General features: G+C 45.4%; 1 protein-coding gene across 1 annotated transcript in view; it reads left to right on the top strand.

Annotated features, from left to right (window-relative positions):
• Positions 1–268: 268 nt before the first annotated feature.
• BTBD1 (BTB domain containing 1) overlaps positions 269–25,828 on the top strand; it is a 62,359-nt gene continuing 36,799 nt past the window's right edge. The window contains exons 1-2 of the mRNA XM_075558052.1: positions 269–755; positions 20,925–21,081. Coding sequence (XP_075414167.1) covers positions 361–755; positions 20,925–21,081 — 552 coding nt within the window. The 5' untranslated portion in view covers positions 269–360. The remainder of the gene's footprint in view (positions 756–20,924; positions 21,082–25,828) is intronic.

Raw genomic sequence — 25,828 nt, 5'->3', positions numbered from 1 at the left:
GCCACCGATTTGCGCAGGCCGGTCCAGGGGCTTGGCCCTCGCCGGGAGCCTGTGGGCAAGCGGAAGCCCCAGCTCTGGGAACGCAGCTCAGCGCGCCGCCGGGGAGAACCCCCAGCGCCCCCAGAAGAGCTGCCGCGTCCCGAGCGCTCTCCAGCCGCACCCCGAGCTCCTGCGCGGCGGGAGCGCGCGCGGGGCCCAGGGCGCGCGCCGAGCGGCTCGGGGCCGGGCGGGGCGGGCGCGGCGCGGGCGCGCGGCCTCCGGAAGCGCCTTTCCCGGAAGGCAGGGAGGCGGCGCCGGCCTCGGGGGGCGGCCTGCGCCCCGGGAACGCTCGCCTTCGCCCCGGAGCCGCGCCGCTCGACCATGGCCGCGATCGGGCCGGGCGCGCCCGCGGAGCAGGCCCCGGGGCCGGAGGCGGAGGCGGGCCCCTCGGGGTCGCCGCCGTGCCCGCCGGGGCCCGCGCTGCCCCTGCAGCGGGAGCCGCTCTACAACTGGCAGGCCACCAAGGCGTCGCTGAAGGAGCGCTTCGCCTTCCTCTTCAACTCGGAGCTGCTCAGCGACGTGCGCTTCGTGCTGGGCAAAGGCCGCGGCGCCGCCGCCTCCGCCGCCGGGGGCCCGCAGCGCATCCCCGCGCACCGCTTCGTGCTGGCGGCCGGCAGCGCCGTCTTCGACGCCATGTTCAACGGCGGCATGGCCACCACGTCGGCCGAGATCGAGCTGCCCGACGTGGAGCCCGCCGCCTTCCTGGCGCTGCTCAGGTGAGCGCGGCGGCCGCGACCTGGGCGCGGCCCCCCTTCCCCGCGCCGGGCCTCAGTTTCCCCTGGCGCCAGGGACGCCCCGGGAGGTTCGAGGCCAGACCTGGAAGCCGGACAGCTGGCTGCCAGCTGTTGAAATCAGTGTAAACGTCTGCACCCACCGCGCGAGCTGTTGACCAGTAAACTGAGTCCCTGCAGTGGATTGTCGCCCAGCCTAAGTGTCCGCCCGTCCGTCCGCATAGAGTACGGATCGGGTTGGCCTGCCTGCCCATTGAATCTGAAAGAACCACGACCTTTGTAGAATTGGTTTGGTTGGGTTAAGAGAGCATTTGTTGAAAAACCTTGCAGATCTGATGTCTTCAGGTTTATTAAAAACCTCCAATTTCCTTTTTTGGGGGGCATATTTGCTCCCCCAAACCGCGCCCCTGAGAAAGAGCATACCAGAAAAAACAGTGTTGCTTTGCCTGCTCGTGTTTCTGCAGACAACCTCACGGCTGCGTAAAAGAGGATCCTGTCGTCAGTGTCAGGTGTTTTTTAAATGCCTCGAGGATAGTAGCTGGCTGCCTGTGAATGTTGATCTAGTTGTTGGTTGTGTGGGCTCCGCCCCAACTCCTGACAACGGAAGATGTTGCTAAGTCCAGGGAGCTAATCTTGGGCGTAACTACCTTTTAATCACAGTACTCCTGTTAAGGAGCTGCACAGATTTTTTACTTGATTTTGCAAAAAATGACAGAGGCCTGAAAAGGTCAAGAAACTTGCTTAAAATAAGGGAGCCGACTCGGAGTGTTTTTTTTTACAAACTGGGGTCCATATTTTTTTCACTATATTTGGGTTTTTAAAGAAATATTGATTGGCCTTGGGTTTAAGTGTTCACCTGCCAGCTATGAGGTGAGAGGTTCCAGCCCATCATGAGCTCTGTGGGAGAAAGATGAGGCTGTCTGCTCCTGTAAAGATTTACAGCCTCGGGAACCCAAGAGCAGTACTGATGGAAAAACAAGCAGGTCAGTGAAACAATGGATTGCCCACAAAGACATATGCACCGTTCATACCTATTAAGATTCCATTAATAAAAGAAGACACATTTGTAGGCCTCTGGACACCCCCTTACAGAAGGGTCTCGGGGAGGAGACGAGCCAGTCAGGGTTCAGTGAAGTAAAGATGAAACATATAGCTTTCCTCTAGCTCCTAAATGTTTCCCTCCCACCCCCACTATCATGATCCCAATTCTGCCTTACAAATCTGGCTAGACCAGAGGATGTACACTGGCACAGATAGGAACTGGAAACACAGAGAATCCAAGGCAGATGATCCCTTCAGGAGTGGAGATATAGGGAGGGTGGAGGGAGGGTGAGTTGAAAAGGGGGAACCGATTACAAGGATCTACATATAACCTCCTCCCTTGGGGACGGGCAATAGAAACGTGGGTGAAGGGAGACGTTGGACAGTGCAAGACATGACAAAATAATGACAAATTAGCAAGGGTTCATGAGGGAGGGGTGAGCGGGGAGGGAGGGGGAAATGAGCAGATGCTAGGGGCTTAAGTGGAGAGCAAATGTTTTAAGAATGATGAGGTCAATGAATGGCAAATGTGTTTTACACAATTGATGGATGTATGGATTGTGATAAGAGCCCATAATAAAATGATTAAAAAAAAGAGAAGACATTGCAAGGTTCCATTAGTAAATGTGTAACTTAATGTCTAACACATTAGGAAAGGAAAAAATACTACTGGTGAAAATAGAGAATACTTAACCTGAATGATAAGGAAAAATAACAGTGATCTTAAAAGATGATACCTGATGCCAACATTTCATTTTTAAAAGACAATGTGTGGTGACAGTATCATAGTTGTGGTGCTAAAACCCTGTAGAAAACCGTTTGGAGCTGTACATACACTTCCCCACCTTCTTCCAGCCCTTCCGCACCTTCTGAAGGAATGGTCCACTCCTGAAAAAATTGCCTGTGCAGAAATACGTTCAGTTACATTATTTCTAGTAGTGAGGAAGTGTTCAACTGTAAGGAAATCCAGCCACTAAATACCGTACTTCCAAAGACTAAACTGTAATAACACGGGGAATGCTTAACATACATGACATTTGAAATTACATAAACTGTGATTACAACTGTGAAAAGAAAAGGAAGGAACTATATACTAAGAGACAAAGATAGAAGAAAAGATATCAAAATGCCAGGCAAAGTCTAGTCAGGGTGCTGAGGGGATGCCTGTCTCCTCTGCTCTTTGTTTCTCGTATTTTGTTTAATTGGGTTCATTTAAAGGGAGGGAGGTGGGGACTCAAGAAGCAAAGCTCTACATAATTTTGATTTTTGAGTTAAAATTGATCCAGAGGATTTTATATATATATATATATATATATATATATATCAATTAATCTTCTAGACTAGAAGTATTGCTAGAATGGGCTGTGAGCTTGTTAAATTTGCAGATCCCCATGTCTCCCATTCTACTGTCATAATATTTGAATGTGAGACCCTGACGTTTTTATCTCCCAGTGATGTTTCTACCTGTTTGAGAGTCATCCATCTAAAAATTTTGTTGAGTAGAGTATTCCTTTGAGGAAACTATGTAGACAGCTAGGATGGGAAGGGTGTGTGTGTGTGTGTGTGTGTGTGTTGGGCTAGAAGTGTGTGTGTGTGTGTGTGTGTGTGTGTTGGGCTAGAAGTGTGTGTGTGTGTATGTGTGTGTGTGTGTGTGTGTGTGTGTGAGATGGGCTAGAAGCTCATGTCATATATTCACCAATGCTGTTAATCAGTCCCTCCTTGTCATTAGAACATGAGCAAATTCATTTTAGACTATAGTGCCCTTGGATTTCTCAGGTAGCCATGGTGTTTGTCCTTCTGGTTCCAGGCATTGTTCTATTCTCAAACTGATGGCTGGACTGTTTTTAACTTTAGGCATTGGGTGGTTGTGACATTCACATACTGGACTTACTGACGGTTTGTACTTGCCGAGTTGGAAAAGCAGGTTGGTTTGGTCACACTTGTGTTGTACAGCCTGCTGAGTTGCTGTTACGTGGAAAGCCTTTGAACTGAGTTTGAAGCCCTTTAAAAGCTGCCTGACCTTTAAACTCCACAGAAAGTCCTTGACCTCGTGGAGTGCATATCTGTGTAGTGAGGAGAAACTAAACTTTACTGTGCTGAAATGTAATAGCAAGTCAAGGAGCCTGGTGGGGCAGTGGGTAATTCTCAGATGCTAAGCAGAAGGTCAGCAGATGGAATCCACCAGCTGCTCCATAGGAGAAAGATGTGGTAAGCTGCTTTCATAAAGATCAACAAGGGGGTGGGGAGTGGTGGAGAGAGGGAGGGAGGGAGGGAGAGAGAGAGAGAGATCAACAACAATAACAACCAAAGGAAAAACAAATGAAACTCAGATTGTTCCGTTGACTCATAGTGACAGGGCAGGGCTACGTCACAGATTTATGAGCCTGTACATCTTTACAGAAGCAGACTGCCTCCGCACACAGGTGGGTTCCAGCTGTCCAGTGCTAAGTCCCTGTGCCACTAGGGTGCCTCCCCTGAAGGATAACCTTGGAAACCTATGGGCAGTTCTGCTCCGGCCTAGAGCGTTGTGGTGGGTTGGAATCAACTCAAAGGCAATGGGTTTGATTGCTGTTCAGTACCAAATACTGATAGGTATCTAAAAGAAAATGATCAAGCCATGTAGAACGGATCATGCTAAGCAGGGACAAGCATGAGTTGTGGCCTGCAGTTTCTCCCGTTGGAGGGATAGCAAGAGCAAACGAGTGTGATTTGAGCACAGAAAGTAAAAGAACATGGACGATGAACTCAGAGATAGGTCAGGCGAGATCAGCAGGACTCGAGCGCCCATTCCACGGAAGGACTTTGAATTTCATTGGGTGTGATTGGAAACTTGGAGGGTTTGGCCCATGATCTGCTATATAACTCTCCGCTACCAAAATCCTGGCAGTTGTTTGGTTTAGACTGTCTGGGGAATATGGGATTAAGGAATCCATTTTTGCAGTAGTTCAAGTAAGAGATGGTGGTGGGCTATATCCGATCACTGTAACAATGGACATGATGAGAAGTGGTCGCATGTATTTCCCTGGAGCTTCTGAAAGTGTGTGAAAACATTGAATTAGAAGATAATGGAATTTTTCCATGAACTTTTTGAAGGGTAGAACCAAGAGGACTTCCAGGACATCCAAGAATACAGTATGTGGAATAAGACATGAGTCCAGATTTTAGGAAGAGCTTTTCACTGAATACAGATTTGAAAATTAAGAGTGAATGGCAGTCAGAGCACGAGAGCAAATGAGATTGTCTAGGAAACGAAGAGCAAATGAGATTGTCTAGGAAACGAAGGCAGCTACGGAGAAGACAGAGGAGACAGAGGAGAATGGCCTCGTGGACGGACAGCACGTTTCAAGAAAGAGAGACTACAAGGGGAAAAAACACTAAGTGGAAACAGCTATGTCCGATGCTTCTGCTATGTCAAATCCCACTTCTGGAGTGGGATGAAAGGACATTGAATTGATTCATTTTGTCCACGTTTTCCATGCATAGGAGGCCGTTGGGTCAGCCACAACATAATCTTCAAAGTGACATCTTGGCTGTTTAGTACTTTAAAGGGGTCTTTTGCAATAGATCTGCATCTTCGTATCTTTTTCTCTTTACCCTGAAGTGTAATCTCTTTACACCGAAAGCTGTGGTCTCAGACCTTCATCAGTAAATTAGTCAAGTCCTCTTTGCTTTCAGCAGGCAAGGTTATATCATCTATCTACACCTTGGAAATTGTTAATGAATTTTCCTCGAATCCTGACACCGAGTTCTTCATACAGTCCAGCGTCTTGGATTTTTTGCTCAGCATATAGACTGCGTAAGGGTACAACCCTGATGTACATCTGTCTTGATTTCAAATCACACAGTATTAACCCTGCTCTGTGTGGATGACTGCTTCTTGGTCTGTGTACAGGTTCCATTTGAGCCAGTGAAGTATTCAAAGACCCTCTTTCTTCGCATGTTCTTCATAATTTGTTGTGATCCACACAGTAAATCAAATGTCAGTAAAGTCTTTTGGGTATGCTCTGCTTTCAGTCAAGATCCGTTTACCATCAGCAAGAGTATCGAATCCAGCTTGACTTTATGGCAGCTTCCTGTCATGTATTGCTGCAACCATTTTTGAATGATCTTCAGCAAAATTTTACTTACATGTGGTTTGAATAATATTGTTCAACCAGTGCTACAGGCTTTTGAATCACCTCTCTTGGAGTGAGCACAGCTATGGATCTCTTCCAGTCAGTCGGCCCGCAGCTGTCTTCCAAGTTTCTTACATGGTCAAATGAGTGTTTCCAGTGCTGTATCACTTTGTTGAAATATCTCCGTTGGTATTGTGTCAATTCCTGGAGCTCTGTTTTGTTTTTTTAAACATTTGATTAGGGACTCATACAACTCTTATCACAATCCATACATACAACAATTGTGTAAAGCACATCTGTATATTCTTTGCCGTCATTTTCAAAGTATTTGCTCTCTACTTAAGCCCTTTGCATCAAGTCCTCTTTTTCCCCTCCCTCATGCGCCCTTGATAATTTATAAATTATTATTTTGTCATATCTTTCCCTGTCCGGCGTCTCCCTTCACCCCCTTTTCTGTTGTCCGTCCCTCAGGGAGGAGGTCACATGTAGATCCTTGAAATCGGTTACCTCTTTCCAATCCACTCACCCTCTACCCTCCCAGTATCGCCCCTCACACCCCTGGTCCTGAAGGTATCCGCCCTGGATTCCCTGTGCCTCCAGGTTCTATCTGCACCAGTGTACATCCTCTGCTCTATCCAGACTTGCAAAGTAGAATTTGGATCATGGTAGTTGTGGGGGAGGAAGCATTTAGGAACTGGAGGAAAGCTGTATTCTTCATCGGTGCTACATTGTACCCTGACTGACTCATCTCCTCCCCTAGACCTCTCCTCCAGAGGCTGGCAAATTGCCTTCGGGTCTCCACTCTGCACTTCCCCCTTCATTCACTATGGTAAGATTTTTTTTTCTTTCTGATGATGCCTTGTACCTGAGCCCTTCGACACCTCGTGATCGCACAGGCAGGTGTACTTCTTCCATGTGGGCTTTGTTGGTTCTGAGCTAGATGGCCGCCTGTTTACCTTCAAGCCTTTAAGACCCCAGACACTATCTCTTTTGATAGCCGGGCACCATCAGCTTTCTTCGCCACATTTGCTTATGCACCCGTTTGTCCTCAGCGATCATATCATGGAGGTGTGCACCCAATGATATGATTTTTTGTTCTTTGATGCCTGATAACTGATCCCTTTGGAACCACGTGATCACACAGGCTGGTGTGCTTCTTCCATGTGGGCTTTGTTGCTTCTGAGCTAGATGGCCGCTTGTTTATCTTCAAACCTTTAAGACCCCAGATGCTATCTCTTTTGATAGCTGGGCACCATCAACTTTCTTCACCACATTTGCTTGTTCACCCGCTTTGGCCTCATTCAGCGGTTGTGTTGGGAGGGTGAGCATCACAGAATGCCAATTTAATAAAAGAAAGTATTCATGCATTGAGGGAGTGCTTGAGTAGAGGTCAAGGTCCTTCTGCCACCGTAATACTAAACCTATAAATATAGACACATAGATCTGTTTCTCCATCCTCATATATATATTTGCATATGTACATGTCTTTGTCTAGATCTCTATAAATGCCCTTTGCCTCCTAGCTCTTTCCTCTATTTCCCTTGACTTTCCTCCTGTCTCACTATCATGCTCTGCCCCCACCTGGATTATAGCTGTACCTCTTCGTTACCTTACCCTTGATCATTCACTACCAGGCCTGCCACTCCCATCTCACCTCCAATTTGAATCCCTTGTTGTTCCCTTGTCCTTGGGTTTGTTAACATCACTTCCTTACCCCCCACCTCCCCCTATCCCATGTGCCCCCGGAACTGTTGGTCCGTTGTTTTTCCTCCAGATAATTCATCCAGCCTCTTATTTAGACAGACCTGCGGAGATAATAACATGCACAAAAACAAGACAGATCAAAACCAAGCAACAGTATACAACAAAACAACAACAAGCCACTGACAACAAAACAAAACACTTCAAGAAAGAAAAGCTTGTAGTTAGTTCAAGGATCCTTTGTTGGCCCTTAGGAGCGTTTTCCAGTCCAGTCTGTTGGGGCACCATGCCCTGGCTCCAAAGTCCACTTTCAGCATTCCCTGGGGACCTTGCCGCTCCATTCCCTTGCTGTTCCGCTGCACTCCCCCAGTGCTTTGCCTCAGTGTGGTGGGATCAGGTCAGGCACAATTCCCACACTGTGTCTCCGGTGCTTTTCCCTGCAGGGCCAAGGGTCAGTGAAGGACATCATGTCTCATAGTGGGGCTGACCATGTGGTCCTCTCTGTGGACTGACTGCTCTAATTGGGGTCATTGTCTTCAGGGTCTGGTGGGCCAAGATGTGCTCCACTCTCTCCTCCTCCCCCTTCATCTGCTCCCGTGTGCTCAGATCAGATATGTCCCTCTCCGGAGCTGCAGATTCAGTGTCGTCCTTTGAAACAAATTATTCTATGGGGAGGGGCAGGCATCCACTTAGTATTTGGTGCTGGGGCCAGCCTCCTAGACCTCTCCACTGATTCTCTACTCCACGCTGGAATGTTGCATTCACACCTTGAGACACTGGGTTGAAGTCTGGTCCCTCTTTCCCTGTGGAGATATGAACAATACCCTCCCCTTGGGTGGGTTAGCGCCCCATGCCCCCCTCCCCTTGTTTTTGACCGTGCTTTCAGTGTAGCGTGGACTTCTTCCTTACAAATACCATTGGTTTGTGGTCATATGCTATCACTTGAAGTGGTTGAACGATGACCCTTTCTTTTGGTACAGTGACTCTGGATTTCTTCTATCTCCTTTTGATGCTTCCAGTATCAGTCACTATTTGCCCATAGAATCCATCAGTACTTCAACTTGAGGCTTGAATTTTTTCCTGAGCTTGAGAATGCTGAATGTGTTCTTCCCTTTTGGTTTCTCACTGTAGATCTGTGCACATTTTACCATAATGCTTTGTCAGACTACAGCTTTCAGTAATGATTACACTTCAGTGAAAATCCTCACATCTGGTCCAATACCATCATGATCAATGAGGAAAAGATTAAAGCTGTCAAGGATTTTATTTTACTTAGATCCACAATCACTGCTCTTGGAAGAAGCAGTCAAGAAATCTTCGTTCTCTGGTTTTTGTTGCATCATTAATGTTCAAAGCTTCAAGTCTACTCTTGAGATGGAGTCTAAATTCAGGTGGGATATATTCAGTGCCCTGTTTTGGGCTTTTATGAGCTAGTTTTCTTCAACATCGCCCTGAACTTTTATATGAGCACTTGGTGGTGAGTTCTACAGCTGGTCCCAGGCCTCTTTCCACAGATGGAGTCTATTTGATTCTTGTGTATTCCAACTGATGAGGTCCACGTGTATGATTGTGATTGAGAGAAGTATTTTCAGTGACTCAGTCGTTGGTCTTGCACAGCCCTGTCATGTGATCTCCAGCCTTGTTTTTGCCAAACCAAGGCCACATTTTCCCACTGCTGAAGCTTTCTCTTGTTTCTAGTGAGAGCATTCCAGTCACCAGTAATTATCAATGTATCAGGATTGGTCACTTTCAGACTGGCAGAATAGATGGAATTCTACAAGTTTTTCACCATTGGTTTTAGTGGCTGGTGCACAGGTTTGAATACTAGTTATACTGACTGGTTTTCCTTGTGGGCATGTAGATATTCCCTGAGCCAGTATCATATTCAAGATAGCTTTTGAAATGGTCTTTTTGAAAAATATTTTGAGATAACCCTTGAAATGTCCTTTTTGAAAAATGTAATGCCATTACGCTTCTATTTATCATCGCTGGCAGAGTGAATCATACGGTTATTGTATGCAGAATGGCCAGAACCAGTCCATTTCAGCCCACCAAGGCCGGGAGTATCGATCTTTATACATTCCATTTAATTGTTGAGCACTCCCAGTTTCCTTAGATTTATACTTTGTACCTTCTTTTTTCCTGTTATCACTGGTTACTGGCAGCTGTTTTTCTTTTTGAGTAATGCCCAGCCAGGAAGTGGGGTCCTAACAGCTTTGCCTCCTTCACCTAGCTCAGACTCAGAGGTCAAATCACAAGGTCTCATGGGCCTGCTGCTAACAGGTTTAAAGTTCTTCTTATCGGAAAAGTGATGATGACGCTCTTTTGAGGGGGCAGCTCTTGCCCAGTCCTACTCTGAGTACTTCCCAACCTGAGGGGCTCGCCTGCTGGCACGCTCTCAGAAAATGCTGCACTGCTGTTCATTCGGGTTTCTCTGGCTGCTTTTCAGGAGTGGTCTGCCTGTTCCTGCCTCCTAGTTCGTCTTCCCCTGGAAGCTCCACTGGCACCTGTCAACACAGGTGACCTTGCTGATGGCCGCAGTACTGCCGGCAGAGCTTCCAGCGTCATAGAGGCTCCAGGCAACAGAGAAGGACAACTTGACAGGGAGCGGGGGTGGAAGAGGAGCTAGGGGACACCTAGTCCTCAGGGCTCTGCCTTGAACTTTGTTTCCCTCTCCCATGAACCCCGGGCATTTTTCAAGTTCTCATCTCTGTCTTCAGGCTTCAGACGGAATACTCATGTCTAGTATCCACGCAGGTGACTAAGTGATAATGAAAATATGTAGCATTTAATGAACGCTAGCCATGTGCCCCTGTGTGTTCCTAAGCACCTTCTATGACTTCACTGAAACCTCAGGGCAGGCTTTTGAGGCCAACACAATTTTGACCCCCTGTCTTAGCTTTTGTGCCAATAAAAAAACTCCCTGCCACTCCATCGATGCTGACTCATAGCAACCCTACAGGACAGCCCATGCGCATTTCCAAGAATTCCCATTCTTTACGCTTTAACAGTTTTACTGGCACGTACTTTCCATATCAGACAATTCAATCGTTCCGTTCAATCATATGAAGGAGAATTGTACATCACTTTTAGAGCCTCCCCCGCCCCCGCCCCTAGTTAAATCCCCTTTAAAATGAGCTGTGCCATCTCACCCAGTTCTGGTGCTCCCTCCCTCCCCTTCCTGCCTTCATTATTCTCTCCCCAATCCCCTCCCCCTCCCTGTCACCCACTCCGCGCCCCTGCGTTCCCCGTCACCCCTACATATCGGTTATTATCATTATGCTTCCAACAGAAAACCGTAAAAATACAGAATCACACTAACGTGGTAAGCATAAAATCAGAGTAGTATAAAGACAAAAGTGCAAATAATGCGTAAGAAGAAAAAGACCTCCGTCGACTTTCAAAAAGCCAGGGAAGAAGTTTCTGTCACAGAACAAGTAAGAGATACTTGCACCAGAATAAATTCAGGTGGTGCCACGAGTAATTCTTTATGGGAGTAGAAAGCCTGATCTTTATCCTGCTTTGCTACAATAAAGCTCTGTAGCAAAACAATCCCATGCTCGGGGACTGGAAGGACAGTGATTATTTTTTTCTGGACTCGGGGGTGGAGTGGGGGCGGGTCAGTTGGAGATGTGTTTAGCTAGGATTAATGCCAGTCATTGTTTGATTCTAGGGGGTCCACTGTTTCTCGTCCTTTGGGCACCATTTCTGAGGTTCTAGTTCCTTTTTAGCCCCTGCCTTGCTTCAGCTGCATTACAGCTGTCATCAGATACAACTTTCTTAATTTTTACAATCCACAAAGTTCTCTCGTATCCAAATGTTGTCTTGTGATTCTCTTGATTCTTGTAACGACTTGCTTTTGCTTATCGGATGACATTGAACGACTTTCCCACGAGCTGTATGAGACCTTTGGGATTTGATCTTGGTTTCTTCCCACTTCCCTCATTCACTCAATTCCTCAACCCCCTTTTTACTGATCTCTTTTTACCCACCTGCCCGCCAAAGCCTCCTTGCCTGCGTGCTTGTTAGTCTTGCTGTCTCGAAGCTCGCCGCACGAGATGACTACCCAGCGGGTGTACATCAGGTCCTACCTCTTCCGTAAGCATCACTTCATTCCGCCCCCGACAGAATTGAGCAGTGCTCCATCTAACCTCTCAGTTGTCTATTGCAGTACAACGAACCACCTGACACTTAATTACTTAGCAACCACTTTAGCGTCCTTCATGGTGTGTCGGTTGCCAGGACCAGCTGGGTGCTCCTTAAGATTTCTCCTTCAAAATTCGGGCAGTGGTTGGCTTGCTGGCATGTGGCGGTTTAGGTGGGAACCTTTTATCCGCCAAGGGCCACTTGGCTATTCAAAACATCATCTGAGCTAGGCTTGTCCGACGTTTCCTTAGCTCATGCCGGCTGTGCGGGCCCCAGGAGCCTTGGTGGCATAGTGCTTTTGAGAATTGGGCTGCTGACCCCAAGCTGCTCCTTGGAGAGAGGGGCGGCCTTCTCCTCTAGTGAAAAGCGACAGTGTCTGTCGGGAACTCACTCACAGGGCAGTCCGAGCCTCTCCTGCAGAGTTGCTGTGAGGTGGAATGAGCTCGGTGGCAGTGAGCTTGGTTTGGAGCGTGATGGCTGGCAGTGCTTCACTTTGGTGAGGCAAGTGATGCTGGCTGGTGTTGATTCTGTACGGGACTTAACGACGCTGTGGTCCAGACGTTCCTCACCACTGCCTCAGAGGCTGGGCTGACTGAGCCTTTGAGCTCCTCCAGCTGGTTTCTCGGAGCCGTGGTGCTATAGTGGATATGTGTGGGGCTGCTACCGGCAAGGTCAGCGGTTTGAGATCACCAGCTGCTCCTTGGGAGAAAGATGAGGCTTTCTAAGCCCATAGAGCAGCGGTTCTCAACCTGTGCGTTGCGTCCCCTTTGGAGGTCCAACGACCCTTTCATAGGAGTTGCCCGATTCATAACAGTAGCAAAATGACAGTGATGAAGTAGCAACAAAAATCATGTTATGGTTGGGGCGGGGGTCACCACACCTGAGGAACTGTATGAAAGGGGCGTGGCCTTAGGAAGGTTTGTCAATGTCTGGGGAACTCACGGTGAAATTCTCCCCTGTCCTCTAGGTTACTCAGAGGAGTGTCCGCTCTACGGTGGGTTTGTCCTTGGTTTTGGAGCTGGTCTCCTCAGCAAGCAGCTTGGAGGCTTCTTGGAGATTTTGGCCACAAACTGGCACAATGTCATTTCTGCTACTTTGTTGTTGTTGTTAAAAGAGGTCCCATGGTCCCCTGGCCAGCCAGGCAGGGGCAATTCCACCCTCAGGGACTGGTCTGGGTGTACGTTTATTGGAAGTTGGGGTACCAAGGCTAGCCTGGCCAGGAGTCATGACCCAAACGAGATTGTTCCCAAACGGGAACCAATCCTGTAACCGTTTGGAATTTGCAATAGCGTGTGTATTATGATTAGGCTTTCTGTCCTGCTTCCATGGGCCCATTGCTACCACTCATAATTTTGCGACTGTTTCCATGGTTTCTTTTTTTCTCCTTTTTCTTCTTTTTTTTAAAAAACATTTTATTAGGGACTGATACAACTCTTATCACAATCCATATATACATCAATTGTGTAAAGCACATCTGTACATTCTTTGCCCTCATCATTTTCAAAGCATTTGCTCTCCACTTAAGCCCTCTGCATCAGGTCCTCTTTTTTTTTTCTCCTCCCTCCCTGCTACCCCCTCCCTCATGAGCCCTTGATAATCCACATATTGTTATTTTGTCATATCTTGCCCTATCCGGAGTCTCCCTTCCCTCGCTTCTCTGCCGTCCATCTCCCAGGGAGGAGGTCACATGTGGATCCTTTTAATCGGTTCCCCTTTTCCAACCCACTCACCCGCCTCACCCCTCACACCCCTGGTCCTGAAGGTATCGTCCACCCTGGATTCCCTGTGCCTCTAGCTCCCATATGCACCAGTGTGCAACCTCTGCCCTATCCAGTCCTGCAAGGTAGAATTCGGATCATGGTAGTTGGGGGGAGGGAGCATCCAGGATCTGGGGGAAAGCTGTGTTCTTCATCGGTACTACATCGCACCCTGACTGAGCCGTCTCCTCTCCTAAACCCCTCTGTGAGGGGATCTCCAGTGGTCGACACTTGGGCCTCGGGTCTCCACTCTGCACTTCCCCCTTCATTCACTATGGTATATATATATATATATATATATATATATATATATATATATATGTATATACCATATATATACACACACATACACATATATATATATATTCTTTTTTTTTTGCATGATGCCTTATACCTGGTCCCTTTGGCACCTCGTGATCACACAGGCTGATATGCTTCTTCCATGTGGGCTTTGTTGCTTCTGAGCTCGATGGCCGCTTGTTCACCTTCAAGCCTTTAAGACCCCAGACACTATCTCCCCTCCATTGTTTCTTAAGCTTTATGAATAGCCGTGTGGCTGTGAGTTTTCCATTTACCATTGTGGCCTCATGATCGCCATTGGCTGGGAGGTTTGGTTTTGTCTGTCTTACCTTTGTCCTGTTTAAGACTTAGTAAAGGGGTTTGTGTTTTTTAAAAAGTAAAACTATATTTTTAGAAAGGGAGTCACACAGATCCAGCCGAGCTGCATTATTGATCTGCACAGTGGGGTGTGCTCTGGAAGGCACTGGTGACCGTCTTTAGAGATGATCTACATACAGTACCTCTTGTACTTTTATCATTATGACAGTATGTTTTAGAACAGCTTTAAATCTGTAGAACAATGGGGATACTAGAGCAGAGGGTTCCTCTGTCAGGTTGAGTTCTCTAGAGAAGCACACGCAGTGCTGCTTCCATACATATATAGAAAGATGTAGACATTTACATTAAGACAGGGGCTCAGGCAGTTACAGAAGTGGAGAAGTCCAGTCTGGTTCAGTATGTGGGTCAGCTATGAGGCTGGAGTCTTTTCTTGCCTGATACAGCTACCAGGGCTGACAAATTAAGAAGCAGGGCGCTGACTCGGGAAGCAAGACCATCCCAGCCTGATGGTGGAGGCAGAGGGGAATGAATCCAAGATTGGTAGGAAATAGGGTGGGCCTTTGGCTCAAGTCCCCCAAACTGGAGGCTGATGAGGCGGATGCTAGGTCCATACCAGTAAGGAGAGACAAGCCTTCACTCAGAATCTGCTTAAACAAGAGCAGACCGCATGTCCCAAGAAAATGCTTCTGCATCGGTGGTGGCCTGAGCGCGAAGGCTGTAACTCCTCGCTGCTGCTGGTAGAGCTGCTTTGCTGCCCACTGCAGAGCCCATGCCGCAGGGGCTAGATCGCACTGCTGGGTCACGTCACGGGTCACCAGGCCCGCGTTGGAGAACCGCTGAGAATCCGGCTGAGCCAAGCTGACACAAAACTCAAGTGTCACAATTCCCTGAGCCAAGTTGACACAAAACTCAAGTGTCACAATTCCCTGAGCCAAGTTGACACAAAACTCAAGTGTCACAATTCCCTATATGAAGACAACCTGATTTCTGCTATTAGTAATGTGCTGTGCCCCTCTGGTATTTTTGGTTATTAGTTAAGGAACCGATAATTGAAATATTATTGTTGCTATAGTCCAGTGCATATTTAAGCTTGCTTAGTTTTTACCTAATAAAATATTACTTGTAATGCATTTTTCTTTACCAGACTTGTGTTTTTATGGACAGAGATATCTTATTCCTATTTTTCTCTCTAAAACCTATCACAGTGGCTGTCATCTTAATGTATGAAAGCCATAAACCATTGCTGTTGAGTCAGACACGCAGTGACTGTAGGACAGAGCAGAGCTTTCCCATGGGTTTTAAAGGCTGTAAATCTTGTTTTTAAAAGTTTATATTTATTTATATCTATTTAAGGCTGTGAATCTTTATGGAAGCAGACAGCTGCATCTTTCTCCCGCAGAGCAGCTGGTAGGCTCAAACCACTGTCCATCCGTTTAGTTAGCAGCGGAGTGGCTGCTTATCCATGTTTCTCTTTTACATAATCTTAAAAGTCTTTGGTTCAGCACTGGGTTGCTAACTGAAAGGTCAGTAGTTCAAGCCTAATCTCTGCTCTGCAAAGAAAGATGTGGCATTCTGGCATTCTTAAAGATAATAGACCTGGGAACTATGAAACTGGTGTGGGTGTGGCATCTGACCTGCTCTAAGTTCACAAAGGAGAGAGAGTCAAGCCAACAGCCCCAGGCTGACTCTTATGAGGCACAGGTCAGACACACCTCCGCCCTCCAACTGCCCTCCCACGGGACTCTACTTCAGTGGTTCTCAACCTTCCTAATGCCGCGACCCTTTAATACGGTTCCTCATTGCTGTGGTGACCCCAACCATCAGATTATTTCATTGATACTTAATAACCATAATCTTGCTACTGTTATGAATCATAATGTAAATATCTGATTGGCAGGATGTATTTTCATTGTTACAAATTGAACATACAGTAATTAAAGCATAGTGATTAATCACAAAAACAATGTATAATTATATATTGTGAAATATATTTATTTCTAATTACAAATAAGTGAAATTTTGTCTTGAAGCATGGTGTGGCATGGGTAACAGTCATAATATAACAACAGTAAACTACATTGCTACATTTTGCAACAGTATATGTAAAAAACCAATGTCAGAGCAAAGGTTGAGATAGAGGAGTGGTCTCTTGGTTTCTAAGACCATGGGTTTTCCGATAGTCTTAGGTGACCCCTGTGAAAGGGTTGTTCGACCCCCAAAGGGGTCATGCCCCATGGGTTGAGAACCACTGCTCTACCTCTGCTGGGTTCAATAATTCATTACAGTGGCCACACAGACAACACTCACAATCAAAGGCTTCATGAGGGAAGTAAGTGGTTACAATTCAGGATCAGGAATGGTCAAGATACAGTTCTCCAGTCAGACCAGTCTCCTGGTAGGCATGCTCACAGCATGCCCAGGCCCTCAGTTTTGTGACCTGCCTGTGCAAGTATTACACAGCTGTCCTAGTTCCCTGTTTCTCAGCTCCTTGGCCCCTTGACCAAGTGGGGGCAAATGTGCCTTGGCCAATTAAGTATCCACTTGGCCAGTAAGCTTTTTTTCTCTGTGAGCTAGGAAGCTTTTTTGCTCTGTGAGCTAGGAAGCCCACAGCTCTGTCAGGTCTCTTGTTCTTGGTTCTGCTGCCTCTGTATTTCTGCCACATCTCGCCTAGTTTCTGGTGTCACAGCTCACTGTTTCCTGGATCAAGATGGTTCAACACAGGGGTCTCAGGGTCCAAAGAAAACACTTAACTCCAGACTCATCTTTCTTGAAAACTGTGAGAGCCCTGTTTCTGTCTCTGGGATGGCTCGTTTTAAGCCTATCATGGTGACAAAACCGACCACTTCCCTTCTTAGGGTTCTTTCAACCTAAGCTACATGGTTCCACCCCAGATTTATATTATTTATATTATTAGAAAGCTGTCCAATTAATCCTAATAGATGGTCACATGTACATAGTCCCACCCAGTTGATTCAGTAGGAATTACAAAGACCTTGCCCCAAAGAGCCAGATCTAGAAATTCAGTGCATCCCGGAAACCCACCGGGGAAGTTCGGTTTTCTCACATTGGACGACTGGGAATCCAAATCTACTTGACAACAGTTTTGTTTTGGTTTTTGGTAGGATTTTTGTTTAAGATGTTGTCTAATATAAAAGTAAGTTTTCACTATAGCTTGTTTTATATTAGATTTGAATGTTTGTCTTTTTCATAAATCTTTTTGGAAAACATCTCTGGGAAGAAAACAAGTGATTTGAGAATATAATTGATCTGATTTGTCTTTAGAGATTGTACGTGAGTGTGGAAATGTTCACCTAAATTATAAAGGGTTTTTGGTAATGTCATTTAAATTTTAGTTATATATATTTTTTTAACTTGGCTTAGATTTTTTAAAAAAACCCAATTTCAACAATTAAATGGAGTTGACAAATATGTGTAAGTGAAATATGCACCAAGATGATTCTTGGATTTTGAGGCAATCTTTTCTTTCTTTTCTTTTTTTTTAAACATTTTATTAGGGGCTCATACAACTCTTATCACAATCCATACCTATACGTACATCAATTGTATAAAGCACATCCGTACACTCCCTGCCCCAATCATCCTCAAAGCATTTGCTCTCCACTTAAGCCCTCTGCATCAGGTCCTCTTTTTTTTTCCCTCCCTCCCCGCTCCCCCCTCCCCCATGAGCCCTTGATAATTTATAGATTGTTATTTTGTCATATCTTGCCCCATCTGGAGTCCTCCCTACCCCCCTTTCTGCCGTCCATCTCCCAGGGAGGAGGTCACATGTGGATCCTTGTAATCAGTTCCCCCTTTCCAACCCACTCACCCTCCACTCTCCCAGCATCGCCCCTCACACCCCTGGCCCTGAAGGCACCGTCCACCCTGGATTCCCTGTGCCTCCAGCTCCCATATGCACCAGTGTACAACCTCTGCCCTATCCAGTCCTGCAAGGCAGAATTCGATCATGGTAGTTGGGGGGAGGAAGCATCCAGGATCTGGGGGAAAGCTGTGCTCTTAATTGGTACTACATCGCACCCTGACTGAGCCGTCTCCTCTCCTAAACCCCTCTGTGAGGGGATCTCCAGTGACTGACAAATGGGCCTTGGGTCTCCACTCTGCACTTCCCCCTTCATTCACTATGGTATATATATATATTTGCATGATGCCTTATACCTGGTCCCTTTGGCACCTCGTGATCACACAGGCTGGTGTGCTTCTTCGATGTGGGCTTTATTGCTTCTGAACTAGATGGCCACTTGTTCACCTTCAAGTCTTTAAGACCCCAGACACCATCTCTTTCGATAACCGGGCACCATCAGCTTTCTTCGCCACATTTGCTTATGCACCCGTTTGTCTTCGGCGATTGTATCATGGAGGTGTGTAGCCAATGATATGATTTTTTGTTCTTTGATGCCTGATAACTGATCCCTTCGGGACCACACGATCACACAGGCTAGTGTGTTCTTCCATGTGGGCTTTGTTGCTTCTGAGCTAGATGGCCGCTTGTTTATCTTCAAGCCTTTAAGACCCCAGTCACTATCTCTTTTGATAGCCGGGCACCATCAGCTTTCTTCACCACATTTACTTGTTCACCCGCTTTGGCGTCAGCAGTTGTGTCGGGAGAGTGAGTGAGGCAATCTTTTCTTCTTAGAAAAGTTAGGCGATGATGGCAAGGAGATCTTCAAAAATGCAGCAAAAAAACAGTAGTATTAACTAGTATGAGACAATCTAAAATTAATTAACAGTTACAAAGGCTAAATATTCATCACTGTTCCAAACACTGTGTGTTTGAACTCATATTAATTCTCACCCGAACATTATGAAGCCTGCTATTACTGTCATCTGTTTTCAGACGGGCCCGTGAGTGGGAGTGACTTGCTCTAAGTCTGAGCGCTCAAGGCTGTCTGGAGGCCACACAACTTCAAAGCCCTCTCCTGGTGGGCCCTGCAGTATAGCCCAGGAGCAGTCCGAAGCCCAGATGTGATGTGGTGTGGTAGATGGCTTGCATGTTTCCCCAGCCTGGTTTTTTCATCTGCCTCGCCTACCGTCCTTAGGGGACAATGAAGTGATGGTGTCTGTCACATGGCAGACACCCAGTAAATGTCGATTTCTCTCCCTTTTCCCCCTTCCTCACAAATATGAGAGCTCTTGGGATACTTGATTGTTAGCTCCCGTGCTCACCACAAAGCGTGGCATTTGGATAGGGATACAGGATTCTTCTGAGGGCCGTGCCATTGACGGAATTAAGGCTACAAAAGGAGGTTTTGGGGGAAAAGTATTTTGAAATTGTGCAATTCAGAAAAGCAGCTCACATCCCTTTTCAAGCCGAGATAGAATGTGGGGAGGAGAGAGTGAGGCAGCGGTACAGGTAGCAGTGTACTCAGGGGAAGGCAGGAGGTCTAACTGGCCAGGGCTTCATCCTGGGGGGCGATTCTGGACCCTAGGAATTAAAGGGGGAAGGAGTGGGAAGAAGAGTAGGAACATGCCACAGAACCGATTTTCCTCCTTCATGTCCGTGTAGGATTGGATTCTGGTAGAGTTAATGAATCGTTTAAAAGTCATAAAATAAGCCTAGTATGTATTTTTGGTACCTTTTCTTACTTCACCCTAAAGTCTTCACTTCCCCAGGACCCTCTCAACTTACTGCCATTGGGTCAGCGCTGACATAGTGACCCCTGTAACTGTTGACTGGAGTCAAAAGCCCAGTCTTTCTCCCGAGCAGCTGCTGGTGGTTTCAAACTGCCGACCATGCAGGCGCAGCTCAGTGCATAACCGATACACCAGCAGGGTTCCTCCAGACCTTCAGCTACCCTAAATGAAGCCGAGAACTGAGCAGTAAACATAAACGGTCTGTGCAGAGCCAAAAAAGGGCCCAAGGATAATACACAAAAGCTCAAGTATAGCATAACAAGAACTGCCTGTGTCTTCCCTACGGAACTCTGCTTTGTCTACAGTTCTCTGGAAACGTTACCTAGGGATCTAGCAATTGGAAGGAGCCCTGGTGGTGTAGTGGTTACCTGTTGGGCTGCTAACCCCAAGGCAAGTAGTTCAAAACCACCAGCTGCTCCTCGGGAGAGAGAAGGGTTTTGGACTTGTATGAAGAATTCGAGTCTCTGAAACCCACAGGGCAGTTCTGCCCTGTCTGAAAGGTCATTATGAGCTGGCATCGACTTGCTGGCACTGAGTTTTGAGCAGTGAAAAACACTCAACTAGGAGGAAAGCAGTTTTGGACTGACAGTACATTGAAAGGAAATTGAACCTAAAAGCTCAAAGCAGAAACCACTTGGGATCAGTAAATAGCTTTATTCACTGAAAAACCCCGGCCCTCCAATCTGTGTTCATTGTGATAACTCTAGACGGCCAATGGGAGGTTAGAAGTGGCCAGTGTAAGAAGACCCCATTTCAGGAAATGAATGTTTTCAATCTTCAGCAAGGTGGACCTTGGCTCTCTGTAGATCCAGTAAGTGAACAGGAGAGAGGGAAAGTGGACCACTGCTGTCTTAAGCAACAATGAGAGGTGAAAAGAGCCGTGAAGTGTTTAAGGTCAGGTCCTCTGCTAAATGGAGAGGCTGGCTGCCTCTCAGGATTGCGCACAAATAGAATGAAATGCTGGGTGTGCAGGTGCCCGTGAACTGGAACGCATGATGCAGATTTCAGGTAATGTTCCAGTTTGCTCATTACCTTTGAAATTATTCCTCAGAAGTGGAAAGTCTGATGAGCAGCTTCTTCAGAACATCACTAACCATCTCTGCAATTTCCCAATTGCTTTCCAGATTTCTGTATTCAGATGAAGTTCAGATTGGCCCCGAAACAGTTATGACCACTCTTTATACTGCTAAGAAGTACGCAGTGCCAGCCCTGGAAGCTCACTGTGTGGAGTTCCTTACCAAACATCTCAGAGCGGATAACGCCTTCATGCTTCTTACTCAGGTAAGGAAGTACAGCTCAGGTATAGTTACTGGCAAGTGAAAAAGGGAGTGTAATTGTAACTCGATAAGAATTTTAAACATGTCCTAAAGAACTAATTATAATTATGTAGACAAGGCAGCTTCCAAAAGTTCATAGAAAAATGGAATTAAAAGATAATGGAGTTTCCCCGAAACTTTCTGAAGCCCCCCTGTATATTATCATTTCTATGATGCTACCCAGGGACTAATAGTAGATTTGTAAGACTTTAAAATAGAAAATCAAGGCAGAATTGTCATAAGACCATTGTGGATCACATGGATAAAAGAAAGTAGATTGGATTTGGATTAGAGTTCAGTGTTATGCCAGTTATGCTGGAGTACATGGTAGTATGGAATTTTCTGGAAATCTTGAGTTGTTTCAATTTTTATTAGATCTGGTAATAACATTGATTATTTCAAGTCCCAAAGCTTCTAAGGTTCAGTTTCTTTGGGCCTGTATCTAAAGACTTGCTAGCCCATTTCTGGAATGTCACTAGGTAAGACTTTTATGAAATACAGTGTATATTTCACTGATACGCGAGGAGGTCCCTCTCAAAAAACCAGAATTTCCCCCCAAAGCTATGTATTTTTTTACAACTTTATCACCTTCAAAGTATTTTCCATTACACTTAATACATTTGTCAAATCTGAGATTCCATTCTTGAAAACATTTTTCACACTCATCTGTTTGGATGGCTGACGTTTTTCTCTTCATCTCTTCTACATTGTCAAATGACTCTCCTTTCACGTCCCTCAGCATTCGTGGAAACAAACAGAAGTTGTGGAGAGTGAGGTCAGGTGAGAAGGGTGCATGGGACAGGAGAGGGAAAAAACTGGTCCACTGAGATAGCTGCGTGAGCAGGTGCATTGTTGTGGAGGCCAAACCAGTCTCCCTCTCCATAGCCCTGCCACCAATCAGGCCTTTTTTGCCACACACTGTTACCCAATATTTTCAGAACTTCTAAATAGGAAGCTTGATTAACAGTGTGACCTGGTGGAGCGAACTCCAAATGCACTATTCCCCTCCCATCAAAAAAACAAAGGACCATCGACTTGGTCTTTGATTTCACTCGAGGAGCTTTTTTGGGTGAGGTGACGATGGCATCTTCCACTGGCTTAGATTGATCGTTGCTTTCAGGCTCGTAAGAATAGGTTCCATGTTCCAAGTCATTCACCAGTAATGACCTTGGGGAAAAAGTCTTGAGTTGCTTCAGAGCTATTCTTTCAAAGCACAGAATATTTCCATTCAACGCTCTTTGTCCTTTCCAGTGACCCTTCTCATTCCCACATCTTCTGTTAAAATTGTCTGAACCAAGATCCAAGATAGTCCCGATAACTTCCCCATCTCTTCAATGGTCCTTCATCAGTCCTCAAGCACAAATGAACAAAGTTTGTCGATATTTTCTTCTGTTTGGGAAGTTGATGCATGTCCAGAATGTGGTGTGTCATCAATAAACATATCACTTTTTCTGAAACGAGAAAACCACTTGTACACTTGAGTTTTCCCCATAGCACTGTCCTTGTAAGCGGTGTTCAACATCACAACAGTTTCTGCGGCATTTTTCCCCAAGCAGGTAAGAAAATTTCATAGCCACACGCTGTTCTCATAAATTGATTATTACAAAAAATGAGGTTCAAGCAAAACTGCTTTTACAAAAGAATTCACCGTGACCAGAGAGAACCTTCCCAGGTGATGCCACTGGGTGCACTAACTCAGAGCGAGTCGCTTGATGCTTGCCTGGCAGGGAAAATGCATACTATGCCCAGCGGAACTTTTTAATGCTTTTTTTGGGGTGTTACACCCTCGCATTTCTAAAATTTTCTTTAAGTACAGTATACATACAACAAAATAACGGAACCCAAGTAGAAGGCGAATTTTGAGAATGACGAGTACAATGAATGTATAAGGGTGTTTTGCTCAATTGATGTATGTATGGATTGTGATAAGAGTTTTAGGAGCCCCAATAAAAAGATTGATTAATTAAAAAAATTTTTAAAGAAAATAACAGATATCATAAATATACATTCTGATGAATGTTTATAAGTGATACACCAGAGGAACCATCCATTAACATTTTATTTGCCATTTGTTAAATGTCTATAACCTGAGCTGTATACTTTAGAAATATAAATAGCATGCATTTTCTTTTTTGAAAATGTTACAATAATTTTATCAGAGGTCTCCCCTTTGGTGGATTTAGCTCATTCACCCTCATGAACCGTGCTGTTGTGTTTTCCCTTTGCTTGACCCATGTTCACCAGTGTTGAGCAGCAGCCTGCTTCTCTTAGCACTGCATGCTTCCTGGTGCTCTGCTGACGTAGTGGGTTACACACTGAGCTCCTAACCACAAAATGCGAACCTACGAACCACCATTCCGAGAGACGAAGATGAGGCTATCCCTACGAAAATTGAAACAGCTATTGTACAACTTTTCACGTGGTTGAACGATTGAATTGTGTGATGTGTGAATTATATACAAAGAAAACTGTTAAGAAAAAAAGAGATTTAAATATCATGGAAACTGAGAAGCATTACACTCTACCATATAGGGTCACTGAGTTGCAATCGACTGAGTTTGGTTTTTTGGGCTTGATAGGTTTCTTGTGTTTATCTCTTTTTCTATATAAACAAAGGATATATCTGTGCTAACTCTTAATCAGGGGTCCTCAAATTATGGCCCACCGAGAACATTTATCTGGCCCACCGGGTGTTTTTGCCGCCGCTGTCTGTCCTGCTTAACAGCCGACTTGTCCAGTGTGCCTAGCAATTTGTTTATAGTTTTTTTTAAACTATAGTCTGGCCCTCCCACAGTCTGAGGGACAGTGAACTGGCCCCGTTTTAAAGTTTGAGGACCCCTGTCTTAACTAAAGAAGCTAAATACCCATATATTTAACATTTTGAAATGAAAGGAAATTGAGACTTCATTTTATATTATTTGTATATTAAAATTACTGTTTTGAAACTTTGTATTAATTCCTTCATATTGAGTATTGTTTTATAATCATGGCCTTTCTCACATTTAGTCCCATCGACTAGATAATTGTTATTATTTTAAATGTTAAGCACCATCTCTCACGTCCTTGCTGTCTAGCACTAAGATACCTGAGGCCCATCCTAACTTGCTCCTCCATCAAGACTTTGCCTCATTCTGAGAAGCCTTCCTTTCTTTCCGTGAATAGTATTGGATACTAAAATCTAGGCACTAGGATTTGCATACACAAGGTTAAGTCAAAAAGTATATAAAGTCATAGATACCTCTATTAAATAAAACAATGATATGGGAAACTATAGTGTCCTGACCTATCCTTCCTTGAGGTCTAAACATGTCTTAAAGCAGTGTGTGCTTCTTTTTAACCCTTCCATGAGGAATTCTGAGCTCTCTGAAGTACCCCAGGTCAACCAGCAGCGTTAGCATCCTCAAGGGGCTCAAATTATGTTCCTTTGAAGTGTCCTTTGAGGTTTGGGAACCAAGAAAGGTCTGAAGGGTCAAGACTAGGCTTGTAGGGTGGATTGGGTAGTGTTTTCCCATGAAATTCTCATTAGACAGCCCTTCTAGCCTCTAAGCATAAAGAGGTGCATTGTCATGATGGAAAATTAAACCCATGGGGCAATTTTTCTGACATTTTTCTTACCTGTGTAGCTTTCAGTTTTCTAAAACTTCTTCCTGATAAGCCTTTGTGACTGTTCGGTTGCCGGTGTGTTTCAAGGAAACCTATCAAGATTGCCACTTGGCCTCCACCAAACTGTTTGCATAACCTCCTGGGTTGGCGTCTCTGCCTTGAAGTTAACTGAACTGACAGATCCCTTTGGAAACTACTGTTTTGATTGGACCCAGTTTTGAAGGCACCGTGTATACGTCTAAGACAAGTGTATTACTGAGAGAATGTTTGCAGCCATCCACAGATGGTATAGACATGTTAAATTATGTTTTGCTGGAATAAACCCATGCACGCGTGTGAACTGGAATCTTAGTAGCAATATTTTTTTACTTCCCTTCTTATAAATGTTGGCAGAAGCAATAATTTTTTATTGCTCCTATCTGGACACCTGTTGTAATAGCTTTGGGAAATATATGTTTCTTTTAAAGATAATGTGTTCGTAGTTATTTGTGTTAATCTGGGTACATTAGAGAAACAAATCCACCGAAACTCATGTGTAAGAGAGTTTTATATAAAAGGTAAGTGCATATCAAGAAAACATCCCAACCCAGTGCTGCCCAAACCCACAAGTCCAACATTAACCCATATGTCCACCACCAATCCACAAAGTCCTCCTCCATCTCACAAAACACACGCAAAGTCCTCCTCCATCTCACAAAACACACGGTAAGCATCTCAGCGCTGGCAGGCGTCTCCACACGGGTGCTCCAGCACCCAGGGCTGCATCAGGGTAGGTCCATGTGACTTCTCAGGATGTGAGCCTTGCAGGAAGTGAGCCTTGCCAGCAAAAGCAAGAAACTGGCTAAGGCAGCTGCATCCTGGTCCGACCATTAGAAAGCAAGAGACCCAAGAACTAGAAAGGCAAGGCTCACTGAGCCATTTATCCCTCCGCTCTTCAATTAACCCCACATATGTTTATCGGCCAGGTTGGCAAAATAAACTAACTACCTCATTATTCTTTCTAGTTTAACATATGTATTGTTACACACTCCTTTTCTAAAAGTAGCTTACAGAAACTACCAACACAGTCTATAGCATGATAAAAATTTAAAGCATATAATCAAAATGGT

Source organism: Tenrec ecaudatus, chromosome 9 (assembly GCF_050624435.1).
Source record: "Tenrec ecaudatus isolate mTenEca1 chromosome 9, mTenEca1.hap1, whole genome shotgun sequence".
Lineage (NCBI taxonomy): Eukaryota > Metazoa > Chordata > Mammalia > Afrosoricida > Tenrecidae > Tenrec > Tenrec ecaudatus.
The sequence above is the reverse complement of the archived record's forward strand: the minus strand, read 5'-3'. Positions and strand labels throughout refer to the sequence as shown.